General features: G+C 36.1%; 1 protein-coding gene across 7 annotated transcripts in view; it reads left to right on the top strand.

The window, feature by feature from the left end:
• Positions 1-1,567: 1,567 nt before the first annotated feature.
• LOC138710159 (DNA polymerase alpha catalytic subunit-like) overlaps positions 1,568-16,371 on the top strand; it is an 81,747-nt gene continuing 66,943 nt past the window's right edge. The window contains exons 1-4 of one of the 7 annotated variants that reach the window (XM_069840789.1): positions 1,568-1,791; positions 3,010-3,150; positions 4,989-5,088; positions 10,176-10,315. Coding sequence is in view for 1 of the 7 variants with exons in the window: in XM_069840794.1 (XP_069696895.1) it covers positions 3,112-3,150; positions 4,989-5,088; positions 10,176-10,315 (279 nt within the window). In the remaining 6 variants the exon portion in view is untranslated. The other 6 variants (XM_069840790.1, XM_069840791.1, XM_069840794.1 and 3 more) reach the window with 6 other exon arrangements.

Here is a 16,371-nt window from a genome sequence, read left to right on the forward strand (position 1 = left end):
TTGTATTACCGTATTTTCTTGAATCCTACAAATTTTTATAATGTATTTCTGCTGGAGCATTAATCCATTGAAACTGAATTTACCTCACTTGACTTTATATTAAGATGTGCTACTAAAAAAATGTTTGCAATGGGAAAATAATGTAACAGCAAAATAGTTTTCGTTTGAAATAGATGGAGGCTCTTAAAAGGTCTGAGTACGATGCTGTATGTATTTGTAACCAGGTGTTGCACGTGAAAGAAGAAGAACAGGCTGAGGTGACCATTGATGAAGTGAAACGTCTGTATGGGGCATCACAGTCACTTCTGCAGCTCATCTCCTGCACTATGCAGGATGCTGCTTACATCATCCGACTCATGTGTGAGCTCAACATGATGCCCCTTGCTCTTCAGATTACAAACATTGCTGGTATGTAGAGATCAAATCAGTGTGCTACATAAAGGTACGGTCGCACGTCGCTACATTTGCTGTGCAACTTTTGTATTGCAGCTGTAAAAGTTGTGTGTCATGTTGGCACATAAACCAAAAGTAGCACGCTGCATGCTACATTTCATGCTGCACAACCCGAGCACTGCAAAAGTTGCAACTGGAGGTTGCGAGTCTGTTCACACACAAGGCGCTACTTTTGCAGCCACAGTCTAGCTGCAGCTTTTCATCTCCATGTTGACTTTTCAATATACATTTTGTGGTTATGTTCGCATTAAAGTTTCGGGTTATGAAACTAATGCGATACCTTACTTACCTATTATTTGCTTTTCTGTCCTAACTAGTATTCAGAAATTGGCATTATTTTTACTTTAAAGTTATTAAAAAACGCCTTCATACTTAAATGATAACCAAGTAACCAATGTTGGCAACTCTCCTGTTGGAAACCATGCTACGGAAAATTAAAAAAAAGGAATTATATCTTCAGTAAATATACTCTGACTGTGTTGTACATTTAGTAATTGTTACAAAGCATTTATTTTCATCACATTAAAATATATCCAAACAATAAAAAGTATCGTTGACACATTTGGGTGGCAACACTGGTTGCAACTGCTGCACAAGTTTCAACAAAATTGGTATCAAAAATGCTGCAGCTGCAACCTTGAGAACCCTGTTCATATATCGCTACTTTTAAGCTGCGCACAGCATGAAAAGGTAGCAGGCAGCAGGTTCGGCTTTGAAGCTGGGTACATGGTTCTAATGAAGTACATTGGTAGCAACATAAAACATGGGGGCATGAGATAGTTACTACTGTTATAAATTCACTTCAATTAAAGTCCCCAATTAAAAAAAAAGTTTGGCAGCCGCTACTTTTGGGTTGCATCATTGTTCACATATCACAGTACAAGAGTTGCGCAGTTTTTTGTACTGCAGCGCTGCAAAAGTAGCGACGTGTGACCGTACCTTAACTGATTATCTAATTGGGCATGAGGCAGAGAATTTAATTTGTGATGTAATCATACGCAGGTAATGTGATGTCACAAACACTGATGGGTGGATGCTCAGAGAGAAATGAATTCCTGCTGCTGCATGCCTTCACTGAAAAAAACTTCATCGTACCTGACAAGTAGTAAGCCAAGGAGCAGGTGGACGAATTCGACATGGATGAATCAGCTGTTCAAAAGAAAGGACGGAGTGGAAAGAGGAAGCCAGCATACACAGGGGGTCTCGTGTTGGAGCCACGCAAGGGGTTCTGTGACAAACTGATCCTGCTCACTGTATCCCAGTATCATCCAGGAATACAACTTCTGCTTCACCACGATCAGTCTGGGAAGAGTGGCATCAAAAGGCAATGAGGATGAGGTGTAGTGTATCTCACAGAGAAAACTAGGATAAAGTTGTACCACTCTGAGGAACAATCCATTTTTATGAAGTGCCTCCTCCCCTTCCCCCCATTTGCAGAGCTCTTAACTTGTCGTTATTATTCAATTTTTTTGACAGGAATTGATTACGAAAAATGTCACGAAGGTGATACATATTTTATTATTATTCAGCAGCTAGTATCAAGCAAATTTACGTCCTAACCTCACTTAATTTATGTTGTCCTACAGGGTTATTACAAGATTCTCATTCTAATGAAGTCTTCCTGATAGCCTGAAAGTGTTGTATGACCTTTCTGCGCTATACAAGAATATTGAATTGTACTATAGTTACTGTGCAGTAGTACTGTTGTAGTTGAGGACCCTACTATAAAAAGATAGAAAATAAAATACAATAAAATAGCGAATTGGTTCGTTGGAGAGGTGTGGGCATAATATTTTTTCTGGAGTATTTGAGAGTTATTCAGAAGTCCATGAAACATTACAAAAATTCACCACTAATAACTAAGCACAGATACCAAATTTTATTATACTGAAATAGAGGTAAACTAACCAAGTTTATTTATTTATTTATTTTTTACATATTTCACAAATGCTCAATGTGTCGATTTTTGCAGATATGGCAAATATCTGTGTGATAATCCATTTCTTCCTATGTGTATGTCTACGAGAATCACAGCTGTGGTGATACGTTTGCGAAGATCTTGAAGATTAGCGGGGAGTGGAAGCACAAAGACAAAGCTCCGCAAGAGAAAGTCACACAGTTAAATCTGGGGACCAAGGTGGTCACTGAATTAACGTGTCATCTTGTCCCATGTGCTCTATCCATCTTTGTGGTAAATTTTGATTGAGATATCCTCGCATGCCTTTTCAGTAATGAATTGGACGGCCGTCTTGTTCAAAGGTGTAATCATTACCCTGTCTTTATTCAGCTGTGGCATCATCCAGTTTTCCAACATGTCCATATAAATCCAGAATTTTTCATATCATTTCTTTATACTGTAGAAAACAGATGCTGACTTCTGGAATTATTTTCGAAATCATCGCTGTACAATCATAATGGATGAGGTTCTTGCATATTTCAACACAAAATGACTGCTCACATTTACTGAATGCCATATTTGTTACTACTGACCCCTGGTGGCAAAGCATGGTAACTATGCACGTGAACTGCATTTTTCTGTACTGAAATGTGTTACAGAATGAAATTCAAGTTGAACTTCCCAGCCCAGGACTGGAACCTGGGATCCTTCCAACAGAAATCCGCAAGTTGGTTGAGAGTAGACGTGAAGTCAAGAAGCTGATGAAAGCACCAGAGCTCTCATCGGACTTGAAAATGCAGGTGAGAACCTGATGAACATGATTCTGTTGTGACTGATTTTTACTGAATTTGCACAATGTATAATGAATTACATTACTGTAAAATAATATTATTACTGGATACTGTTAATATTGGATACTAACACAGTTGTTATGATAGACTTTTTTTATAGATTTATAAATTCTCCTAAATTCCAATTAAAATTTTTACAGGAAAAAAATATAGTGTCACGAAATTGACACATGTTTTTCAATTACAGTGAAACCTCTCCTTACGGACACCCCCAAGATACGGATACTCCTCATATACAGACAGATTTTTATGTCCCAACTGAATCAATCAATCAATCAATCAATCAATCTTCTTAATGTATCCAGCAGTTTGCTGACAACATAAAGTCCACTTTAGTCCACTGTAGTATGTCCCAACTGAAAAAATATAGAAATAATGATAAATTTAACTCTCGTTTACGGACACTCAGACACGGACACGGACAGCTGTTTCACAGTCCTACAGCTTGCTTTACCTCCTGACTGGGGACAGAACTTGGATTTCAAGACCTAATGTGTTACAAAAATGGAAAACTTGGTTTTGAGAACTGTACAGAAATTCCTTAACATGAAGGAAGACAATAAGGGTCTTGTAGGCTATCCCTAGTTCAGCTAGCTGACCCTTGTTAGCTGGAAGCGGGTGGATAAACAAAGTCATAAAATTTAACCTGTCTGATGGGTCCAGGTTTCCACGATCGTGAAATTGTATTCAACACATGATAAGGTTAGTAGGATTATTCTCTTCACTTCAGTCATTTGTTCGGTTTCGAGAGACATGGTACCTGAATGTAAAAGTTAAGTTGAAAACTGTAAATTACAATACTGTATAACTAATTGATTAACTAGCGGACTTACTCGTGTTAATTATGTAAGATTTGTGCGGCTTACATAATTAACATGAGTAAGTCCGCTAGTTAATCAATTAATTATATTCAAGTGTTAAAAGTAGTGTACGCAAGATTCAAAATGGACTGGATAATTGTTGTTGACCTAGAATAAAATTGTATAGCACTGTACTGAATTTTTCTTTTTCGGACTTATCAGCTGTAGTTCAAAGTTGCAAGAATTTAGTATAGTATATTATATTTAGAATTAAACTACAGTAATACATTTCATTTACAGCGTGAAGGGATACATAATGCATATTATAAATTTGCTGTAAGATTGGGGAGCCTCCCTCCCAATAAAGGACACCCCCCCAGATGCGGACAGATTGTTACGTCCCTTCGATGTCTGTAAATGAGAAGTTTCACTGTATACATTTTATATTTTCATAACAGTTCATTTCCTTTGTTATGTTTCAAATTATATTACCGCTTGTAGTTTATCTTCTTGGACTGTTTTTTGAAAGACATTCATAAATGAAATCATTGACTATGCAATCAAATAAGATGAACTTTTATTTTCTATATTGTATGTAACAAGGAGCTGCTTTTCACTAAGAGTAGTGGCTATGCCTGAATTAGCTTGATGAGATTTGGGGAACCATTATAGAGTTTGACTAAGTTTGCAGCAAAAATGAGAAATAATTCTCCATATGATAATTAATTTCTCCGAGAGTAGGATCTCTGGGGACTTTCTGTACAGCTGTCTTCATTTTATGCAAGAAACAAGAATAAAAAAAGTTTAATCTAATTTCGACTTCATCACAATTTGCTATTTTATTTTCTAACTTTTTGTAGTAGGGTTCTCAACTACTGGACAGTAACGTTTTTACTAAAAATTATTATATTAAATATAGAATTCAGTATTCTGTATTATTTTCGAAATACTGTGAAACTCAGTTGGTATTCAAACTGCCTGTTTCAGTATAATATTCGTCAGATGGCACTGAAGTTGACTGCCAATAGAATGTACAGTTGTCTGGGATTCTCATTCTACGTGAAGCCACTAGCATCACTAATCACAGGTGTGTAGCATGTTTACCTTAACTTGATGACATGCAGAAAGAAACCAGTTCACGAAGTTTAAGCCGAACCAAATGTATAACTTTATTTCTTTACATTAATGTAATCTCTATGTCACCTTTTCTTATAGAATTGAACTGATATTTGTAAAAGTGTTTGATATGAAATTTGGTTTAAGTTTCCTTTACATTTGTTGGTCTCTAGTCTTTCTTGCACAGATCCATTTATGCATACTACCCTTACAGAATGATGTCAGCAACCCTACAAACATGCATCTAGTATCACATAATTGAACAATAGATGTGAGAATTCATTAATATATATTATGTTGCAATGAAAGCATCCAGTGAAAATAACTTTGTTAGGTTAATGTGACTAGAACTATAGTCAGTGATTAAACGACCTAAATTTCTCACTCATTTTTTTCGTATTGTATTTGACTACCAGTGTTGGATGAGTATGTGTAAAATGCAATTAAGATTCACTGTGAACTGATGTACAGGTGCTTCTGAAAATGAACTGCAAAATGATTTGCTATGTTTATAGCAATTAAAATTTAATTACCTTACCTTTTATAATTAAATGATCTGATTTATTTCTGCAGAATTATACAGGGTATTTCAGAAGTAATGTTAAAAAATTAAGGATGAGAAGTAAAAACGAAAAGAAGCAAAAAAGTTCCAGTAAACATAGGTTCGCAAATTAACCCTTTACGAGATAATGCCTTTTTTTTTGCTGCTTGGGACTGCCAGTGAACCGAGCACCTGGACATGGTTAAATACAAAATTCATGTTTTGTACTCTTCCTTCTAAGTGTGAGGTGATATATAAATAGACGATATCATAAACAGTGGATGGGCAATTGAGGATCTGTACCTAGATCACTGGATTTAAATTCTTTGGATTTTTGTGTGTGGGGTTATGCAAAAAGCCTTGTTTACACAATTGACATCACCACACCTGAAGAATTGCAGCATCGGATTGTAGATGTCTTCCAGAAAATGAAGAATGGTCAAACTGCTTGAGCACGTTCTTGGATCTTTGCGGAGAAAACTAGACAGATGCATTCAAGTGCATGGTCAGTATTTTGAATACCTGCTGTAAAATTATTCAGTATCATGTTCATACTGTACTGTATCTTGTTTACCTACAAACTTTACTGTTGTTCAAACAAAAAAAAAAAATTTTGTGTGTGTTTAATTAGATTTCTATGGTGTTGAAGCCAAAATTATGAATTTTATTGTCTCGTGATTGATAAATAAAATTGAATTATCATTGCTTTTGCTAGAATTAGTACTTAGTAATCAGCGGGTCCCAACCAGCACAAAATGGCATTATCTCATAAACAGTTAATTTGTGGATCCATGTTTACTGGAATTTTTTGCTTCTCTTCGTTTTTACTTTGCATCCCTAAATTTTTTACCATCACTTTTGAAACATTCTGTATATGGATATACTGTATGTGGTATATGTGCAGTTAACACTAAATAATGGTTTCTGTAAAATTATCTTTAATATATCTTGGGAGTCAGTGTTCACAAAGTTTGTATCATTTCCAAAGCACATAGGATGGGTCTGTTCTATACAGGATTGTCAGATGTCTCAACATGCTTGGATTTTTATTTTGCATGAAAAGAGCTCCTTGTATTGAGAATTATTGTGGTAGAATATCGTAATATAAGTATGGAAACTTAATACTCCCTCTGTCCCATAATAATTGTCCGGTATGCTTTTATTTCTTGTCCCATAATAATTGTCCGATGTCCATAATTTTACACTGACGTTAACATAGGAGCAAAATGAAACACATGAATGAGTAATATAACTGTATTACTCTAGAATCAGTGCAAAATTGTCACTCAATTAGCAAAAGAAAAAAATTATTAGTCCGGGATCTGTATAAATTGGCCAATCGTTGAGCCAAAAAAAGAACATGAATACTACTTGTACAACTTTATGGCTCCAGGATCAGTACAAATTGGCTAGTCAATGAGCCGAAAATAAATACTCCTAGGAGTGCAACTTTATTAACTCCAGGAGTAGTACAAATTGACCAAGAAGTGAAACAAAGAAAAACATTCTCCTACGAGTAAAGACGAAAAAACTGCCTGTTAGACCAGGAAGGTTGTCATTCTAACAGCTTGCCTAGAACCACAGACCTATTGCTGCAGTGCTACTGTAGCCTCGTCGTAAATGTTTCGAGGACACTGCAAGCGAGATGGCAGGATGTTGAGGTGGTCCAGGTGCCCCTTTTGCATATGGGGAATCTTGTTGTTGTTCCCGTCATTGACTTTTATTATTTCAGTGAGATTGGACTCCATTGTTGAGCTTGTCGCGTGTCAGCTGAGAGAAAGCTGTTTCAATGGCGGCGATCAACTCCTCAATAGTTTGTGGAGCTGCCTGATGCTGGAGAGACTGAATTGCCCGGAAGTACCCCAGATCTAAAACATTCGTATTCAGATTGTTTGGCGGTTGGCACACGAGTTCTAAAGTGATTCCACTGGCTGCTGCAGCGTCCATCCAGGTGCGGTCATTGGGAGCAATATGCGGACGCGCATTGTCCTGCTGAACTGACACCTGAATTCTCCCTGTGCGCGGTCCAGGAGGCCATTTTGCATTTATTGCTGGGATTAATTTGGTGATGGGCATGAATCCACTTTCCAAAGATTGCCTCCCCCGTTGCCAAATGCAGCGTGCTGTTCTTTTACTGACATGAAATTTCTCGGCCGCATCTGTTATGGCACCTTTCTTCACTATGTCAGCCATAGTGTTTTTCAACAAAAACTCCTATACCGCCTGCCGTTCACTGTCTGTAAGGTTCTTGCTACCCCTGTCATTCACTACCGCCAGTTGTGTTCCCAGAATGTTCATGTCTGTTCAAACGTACGTACTCACTGCAGGAGTATGCTCTACTAACGATTTCCAGCTTGCTTTGCTACAATTGTTTGTATATAGTGACACACCGGTGAGTTGAAAACCAATACCCACTTTCGGTAATCTTCTGGGTGATGTGTGTTGCTTGTCTCGATAAAATCACGTTATTGCTCTGCATAACCTTGTGCACTGATCTACAGCGCTTCTCCTCATGCGTGCACTTCTCATTTGCCCCGTCGTCTGTAATTACTATAATACCATTTCGGCATACTGGACAATTATTATGGGACAGAGGGAGTAGATGTTATTTTTTCTGATACGTACACATGCACTCACTTGTGTGCACAGGCGCGCACACACACACACACACGTATACTGTGTAGGATTGACAATCATTCTAATACCCTAATGAAATTCTAGAAACATTTTTTCCTTCTTAAAGAATTCACTAATAGACTTGTTGCTAATGTGTGCTTGGTATTGGTCAGTTCATTAGTTCTTTTAGCCTCTGTGTTACCACTATTCAGAATTCTGGTAGCAAAGTGAATGAGAACATATGTTTCTCTCTACCTTGTACTGTCTAAAATTATTGCACATGCATGAGAATTGTTAATGCTTGGCAATCTGATCTACATTCAAACCGTCATCAATTTATCCACACATACCAGTTGTCACAACAATAACATTCTAATTTAAATACAGTGTTGCTAGAAAGTTTAGGGACACCTTATAATTCTTATGAAATGCTGTCATGGCCTTAAATTATTAGAGAAACTAACATGTTTATAACTGTTGATTAACAATAGCAAAGACTAATTTTTAGTGCAGTTTCGGTATTTATATGATGACTGTTAGTCCTTATCGAGAATTTATAAGTTTTTCAAACAAAATAAATAGTCTTACATTTTCAGTATTTTAGTAAATTTACTCTGTGAAAAGATTTATTAAATCTACATACTTAGACTTCAACAAACAAAATTTGATATCACAATCTCAAGGGAAAAAATGGAAGTTACTGCATCATAATCCACAGTTAATTCCCGATTTACCACGAAAATCGTCTGTAGCTGCATTTAGATTGGCAACAGGCCATGACTGTTTGGCCAAACACCTGCATAGCTCAAAATCTGTGCTTCATTGGCTGACCATGATAATATATTTGAAAAATATTGGAGTGCAAGGGGTCAAATGACTTTGTCAAACGCCTGGCATTAGAAAACAACAACATTTTCAGTATTAAAGTTGAAAATGAATACTTACTTACTGGCTTTTAAGGAACCCGGAGGTTCATTGCCGCCCTCACATAAGCCTGCCATTGGTCCCTGTCCTGAGCAAGATTAATCCAGTCTCTATCATCATATCCCACCTCCCCCAAATCCATTTGAATACTATCTTCCCATCTACGTCTCGGCCTCTCCAAAGGTCTTTTTCCCTCCGTCCTCCCAACTAACACACTATATGCATTTCTGGATTCGCCCATACGTGCTACATGCCCTACCCATTTCAAACATTGAAAATGAATGAGTAACCTAATTAATTGGTGTACTATTCTCAACTGTTGCTGGATGATGTAGGATATATTACTCTTTAAATTAGTAAAGATCAACTATTTGTAAAAAATACTTTTCTTTGTGAATGTCCTAGCACTTTCTAAGGTTTGAAGTTTTAAAAAATGGGGACTTTTGTTAATAGTCGGTTCTTCTGTGACTGCTGAATAGAGACAGTACAGTAATAGTTATGAGGTTTGCACAGCTGCGCCTCCCTACCACTGTAATCCCAAGGAACGCAGCTCCATTCAAGAGTTACAGATGAATCAACCAATAACAAAATGTCCCCATTTTTTTTAAACTTAAAACTTTAGAAAGTGCTAGGACATTCACAAAGAAAAGTATTTTTTACAAATAGTTGATCTTTACTAATTTAAAGAGTAATATATCCTACATCATCCATCAACAATTGAGAATTATGCACCGATTAGTTATTCATTCATTTTCAACTTTAATGCTGAAAATGTAAGACTGTTTATTTTGTTTGAAAAACTTATAAATTCTCGATAAGGACGACAGTCCTTATTATAAGGATTATAAGGTAACAGAATTATAAGGTGTCCCTAAACTTTGTAAAAACACCATATACTTGTAGTCAGGTACAGTTCTGTAAGAAAGGAAAGGAAGTTTATGCTTTGTTATTTTTCATTTGTTTTTTCTCGTTTTAAGCAAAAGGCAGAGAAATATTAATGAACACGAAGGACCTCGTGGAGAAGATGAATTTTCAAGTTATTTATGGTGACACAGATTCGATCATGATCAATACAAACTGTCTGGATTACGATCAAATCTTCAAGATAGGCCACAAGGTATGTACAATCATCTCATTAAGACTTAGATATACAACATATTTTGGAATGCGTAAATTAAACTATGATTGTAGGAGATACTTTCATCAATTAAGTGACACTTGGAAAAGTGTTGAATATGCAAGGTAATTCGAACAAACCATGTTATATGAACACTGTAAAAATCCATATGTTGTACTATGAATCAAGCTTGTAACATGTTTTCATCTTAATAAATAGTGTGGCCAGACTAAGGAGAGTGAGATTCTGCTGAAACGTGAAATGCAGAGAGGTCAGGTCTGGTGACATCAGTTGTCGATAAGTAGCCTAACAACCATTTTGTGATGTTACATTGGAAGAGGTCCCATTAGAGACCAGGCGATGAATGTATTATCAACATGATGGTGTCTCCCTTCACTTTCCTCGTGTAGTAGCAGTTCACTTACGAAAGTACAGACTTGAGAACAATTAGTTACTGATATTGTGAACACTACTGTGCTTATCAACTAGACTGAGCTATGAAATGCTATGCTAGTGATTCACATCTGTGCCACAAAGTGCATGAAGTGGAAGGAGGAATATTTGAAAATGTCCTTTCAAACTGAAATTTGCTTAGTTTCTGTTTAATACCAGTACAGTATTTTTTAATAATCTTTCCATGGATGAATATATAATAGGATGCGAAACTTACTGAGTTTCCCGTAACACATGCTAGAGGTGCTAATGTAGAAACTGATCTTGCTGCCATTTGTTGGACGGTGGAAAAATTATTACATCTAGCAACGCACCTGGTGACGAAAATGTTAAACTATGCAGAAAATATTCATTCTCTTCCACCCTCATCGATATTCTCAACTAACCCACTTTAAAATAAAACATTTACATTTTTATTTCTCACACCATCTTCCACTGAAAATTCTTACCAGAGCCAGCAGGAAGAGTAAAGAGATGATCTTTTTTACACTACCCAATTAAAATATAACCAAACAGAGACAGAAAATAAAGCAAAAGGTTAGATAATTGGGATTGTATTCTTTGGGTATTTAGTGTACAGCGCAATGGAAATTCTGCAAAAACTACTTACATAGTTCAATTTATTATATTCTATTACTTTACAATACATTCAACAACACTATTTTTACAACGTCCATAAACATCACTGTTTAACATACAGTGCTATGCACACATTTAATATCACTTTATGTCCACTCATTAGCAAGTTTCTGGCTGCCATCTTGTCTTCTCTAGCATCGTCTGTTCGTCTCGAACGAACAGATAAATAAAGAACTCTGGGTAATCTACCCAACACGTAGTTCTAATGTTCACCACACACTACGTCGGGCGCTGATCATCTTATTTGAACCCCCTTCTGTCAGATGGTGCTGACTGCAGTTTCGCATCGTATTAAATATTCATCATGATCTTTCTGTATAGTTTTAATTGATTCCCATTAATTCTCTTCACAACTGCTTCTACTTTCTTAGGATTGGAATAGCTGTAGTTCCTTAAATATTCATCATCGTATGTATGTTCATGTGACAGTTTTTCTCACAATGACCTATAAACTGATTCCTAATGCATGGGTCATGAATCATCCTGCATAGTACAACCTCTCTTTTACACTTCTCAAGGGACCAGGGGAAACATGGTGTAAATTGAGGGAAAGTGCAAATCCAAGGAAATGATTTTATATAAAATTACAGTAACTTACAGATTTCATAATAACTCACTTACAGCAGTGGCGTGCGGATCCTATTGCATTAGGGTAGGCTCTTCATGTTTGCATGCTACATAGGTATACAACTTACAATATCTCTAACATATTGATAATAATTTTATATTTGATATAATTTTAGTGAGTTCTGACATCAAACCAGAGCAGCAGCCAGAAGGAGGGTAAGAAAACGGAAACCTTCGGAAACTAATGATAAAATAAATTAGTAATTAAATAAATCATACCTTATTTACTTGAAGGTGAACTCCATTTTGCGTCCCTTTTTAGAAAACTCCTCAATGACATCGCTGTGGAATGTAGGGGATTTTCGGATTTCTTTCAGCTTTTTTCTTCTCCATGGACATCAAGGCTAGATTGCTCAATCTTTCTTGCCCTTGAGTTGATCTTTGAAATGATTTAATGTGCTTAAGGGCAGAAAATGACCTCTCAGTAGATGCAGATGTGCTTGGTATGGTCAAGACCAGTAGGGTCAATTTGTACAATTCGACAAATGCGGTGTGGAGTTGTTTTGATTTTAAATGTGTTACCAGTTCATGAGGGTATTTTCCACGAAACTCCTCCATTGAATATAGGACTGTCAGTTCATTTTTTAGACGGACTATGTCAAACATTGCACTGTACTTTACATTCAGCGCATCCAGGGTGGAATTAGGAAAATTTAATTTATAAGACTGAAATTTGGTTGGATCAAGCAATGAAATAAATTCCAAATGAGAGAGATTTCCAAACCTATCTGTAATATCGTCGTGTGAATGCAAGAACTAGGTAACTTGATTTTTCATATTTTGTGACATTGCCCATTTACTTATTTATTGCACTAAGGAATAAGTCTCGTTTTCATTCACCTATTTGTTATATTGGAAAATAGATGTTACTGGTATCGTTCAATCAGGTACCAAGTTCTTGCATTACATTTTGTGCGATTTTTGCTATGCTATAAAAGAGCTAACTAAAAACGCAAATTTCGAGTTACCTAATTCTTGCATTCACACGACGATATGGTTTGTCACATTGTCTATTATTTCAAAAAATATTCTCTTGTATTTTATGACATCATTTTCTTTTTCGCTGCACTTCTTCACATTCGACTTCATTACAAATGCATCAAATCTGTCTCTCTCGTGTAGAACAATACGTTTTGTTTCATTAATTTTTTCTACACAATACAGAATATCCAAATGCTTCGTTTGAAGAATTTTGTACAGAATATCAGTGTATGCAAAGATCTTTGATAACACATTTAGAAGAAATTTGGTCTCAAACTCTGAAAGGAAAGACAAATATCCACGTGCAAGAGCAACAGTTTCACTTTCCCAGTCTGATGAGTTGTTGAGTATATTTTTAAAAAAGTCCACCAGCAATTCACGGTTCTCCTTTACAATATTGACTATTCTGGAAGAGAAATTCCATCTTGTGGGTGCATTTCTTGGAATTATTCTGTTAGAATATTCAGTAAGAGCATGCGCGCATTTTGTAGACTTGGAGAAGAAGCTACTTACTCCATTCAATGTTTGAAAAAAGATCCGGCACTCCTTAATACTCATAGCTGACTGAGATAAGACTAGATTTAGGACATGACTGAAACAATGAACAAATAGAGCTCTAGGATAAATGTCTTGAACTTTGGTTGTAAGTCCATTTATTTCTCCAACCATCACTGCCGCACCGTCATATGTTTGACCAACTAATTTGTCTCTGATATCATAAGATGCCATTATGTGCCATTACATGGTTAAATAAACCATTAGCGGATCTATCTGCACTCACATCAATGAAGGAAATAAACGTTTCTTGAACCTGTGCTGTCTGGTCATGGACATACCTGAGAGTGGTGGATAGTTGTGATTTGTTGCTTACATTGGATGTTTCATCTAAAATAATTGCAACATGCTGGGCCATGGAAATGTCATTCTTAATAGATTCCATCAACACGCCACTGATAGCAGTTATCAGGTCATTTTGAATTCTGTTCGATGTTAAATGTTAAAATGTTATGTTTTATTTAACGACGCTCGTAACTGCAGAGGTTATATCAGCGTCGCCGGATGTGCCGGAATTTTGTCCCGCAGGAGTTCTTTTACATGCCAGTAAATCTACGACATGAGGCTGTTGCATTTAAGCACACTTAAATGCCATCAACCAGGCCCGGGATCGAACCCGCATCCTTGGGCATAGAAGGCCAGCGCTATATCAACTCGCCAACCAGGTCGACAATTCTGTTCGATGTGCCCTTAAATGTTGTAGACGACTCTAGATGCTCTCGAAGAGTAGTGTCGTAGCTGCTCAACAAATGTAAAAGTTCTATATAGTTGCCTTTGTTAAGTGAATCTTCACTTTCGCCATGCCCTCTGAATGGCAGTTCTTGCATGGCTAAGAAGCACATTGCGTCAATTAGGCATTTCAATATTTCTCTGTTCTTCTTCACCATTTCATTGTGACATGCCACATCCAATTTCAATTGTTGATCAAGTTGGATGTCAATACGAACACTTCCAAAACAAGAAAGCTGAACAACCGAATGCAAATGACACTGCGATCATTCGTGTTTGACAATGGCATTGCTGAAATTATTTAAATTTAAATAACCCTCTTTGTTCCACACACTTTGTTCGTTACAAAATAATAAGTATGGCCAACAAAATAATTTATTAAGATGACAGCATCCGATTACCCAATTAGTTTTCACATATTGGTTCACATTGAAATAACGTAAATATTCTCTACTCTTTTCTTTATGTAAAAATTTTAAGTTCGGAAGCGCCAGCACTGGTCTTCCCCCACAGTTACAATTTCAACTTTTTCGCTAAATGATCTACAACCGAAAGGCTTTTTAAAAATCTGTTCAATTATACAGTGATCTTCTGCCATATTACAACAATATCGCACTAGTTATACCTCACTTTGTTCAAATAAACTCTATAACACACTCACTTTACCACCAGAAGTTCAAATAAACACTATAATACAGTAATTTCATCACCAAAGCGCTTTCAATAGCGCCTACCAGCCTAGCGTATTATGGCAATGGGCAAGACACGTAAATCAGGGCGCATGCGCCAGCTGTTTTAATGTACTGACTATGAAGGGAAACACTATGCTCACTGCAGGGCCGGGTAGGCTGTGGTGCCGGGAGCCCAACTCTCCCCTACTTCTTTGTATAAACTATAGTTGAAAATGTGAAAAACACTCAGTTTTTAAGTTAATGTCTGCAACTTTGAGTGACTGTCCTTGAGCTTCATTTTAATATGGCTATTACAAATGCTAGTTGCAGTGAAATTGCTGTTACTTAAAATCGAAAGGCATGCTAGTGAGTATCATAGGAATGCGTGGGATAAAAACATCTTCTCCTTTTGTTTTGCCAGTTAATACCTATTGCCATTTCTATTACTACGTTTTGAATGAGTTTTTTTCACGCCAATTCTTGTTCCGCTGCATAATTTTGGTGGATCAATATTTCGCAATAGTACAAATTGGTGATTCATATTAAGTATTAAATTATATGGTGGCAATCTTTGTGGTTTCAAAGAATTCAAGAATTCATTTGGATAAAACACAGTCTGGTCACTATCTACAACTGCATCGAGAAATTCGCAATATTATTATGGTCCTGGACTGCGTAAAGATACTTATTGCATGAATTATCTAGATTTTGGCCTTCATGATGTATATCAACAATGTTATTCCATTTCGTGTTATAATTTCCATGGCCTCGTGAAATTCGATATTGAATACAACAGACAATAATAAAAAACAATTGACTATAGAAGATTGCATTTTAATATTATAAATGAATGTTTAATCGTATTTATTTCTATTTTTTATTTTTTAATTAACTTATGGTCCATTTGCACAATTTTAATGTGGCCTATGTTCTTCTCCTGGTTATGAAGGTTAAATGTGCAAACTTTGGCACATATTGGTCAATGCATATAGATTTGTATAGAGAACATACACACATACATACATACATACCCACATTCAATTTTATATATTAAGAAGATTACTATAATTATTCGTTGTTTCTAAAATTAATTTTCCCTAATATATTTCTTTCCACTTTAGTAATTCCCAAAGGAAACTCAGCGAGTCAAAGAATATACAAGTCAAAAGACTTTTATCTACTAACTGACAATAAATTAAGAATAAATATCATGCAAAAGAAAACAACAACAAAAATTGTAATAGAAGTACAAACAACCATGTAAAATGAATGGCCATGCTTTAACTTTTTAGGAATGAGATAGAAAGCGAAACTCAAATGTCATGTAAAGGACACACAGATTAAGACTTTAAAAACAGTGAAATAACAAATCAAAGTTATTCATTTTACAGTAGAGAATTA

Source organism: Periplaneta americana, chromosome 12, assembly GCF_040183065.1.
Source record: "Periplaneta americana isolate PAMFEO1 chromosome 12, P.americana_PAMFEO1_priV1, whole genome shotgun sequence".
Classification (NCBI taxonomy): domain Eukaryota; kingdom Metazoa; phylum Arthropoda; class Insecta; order Blattodea; family Blattidae; genus Periplaneta; species Periplaneta americana.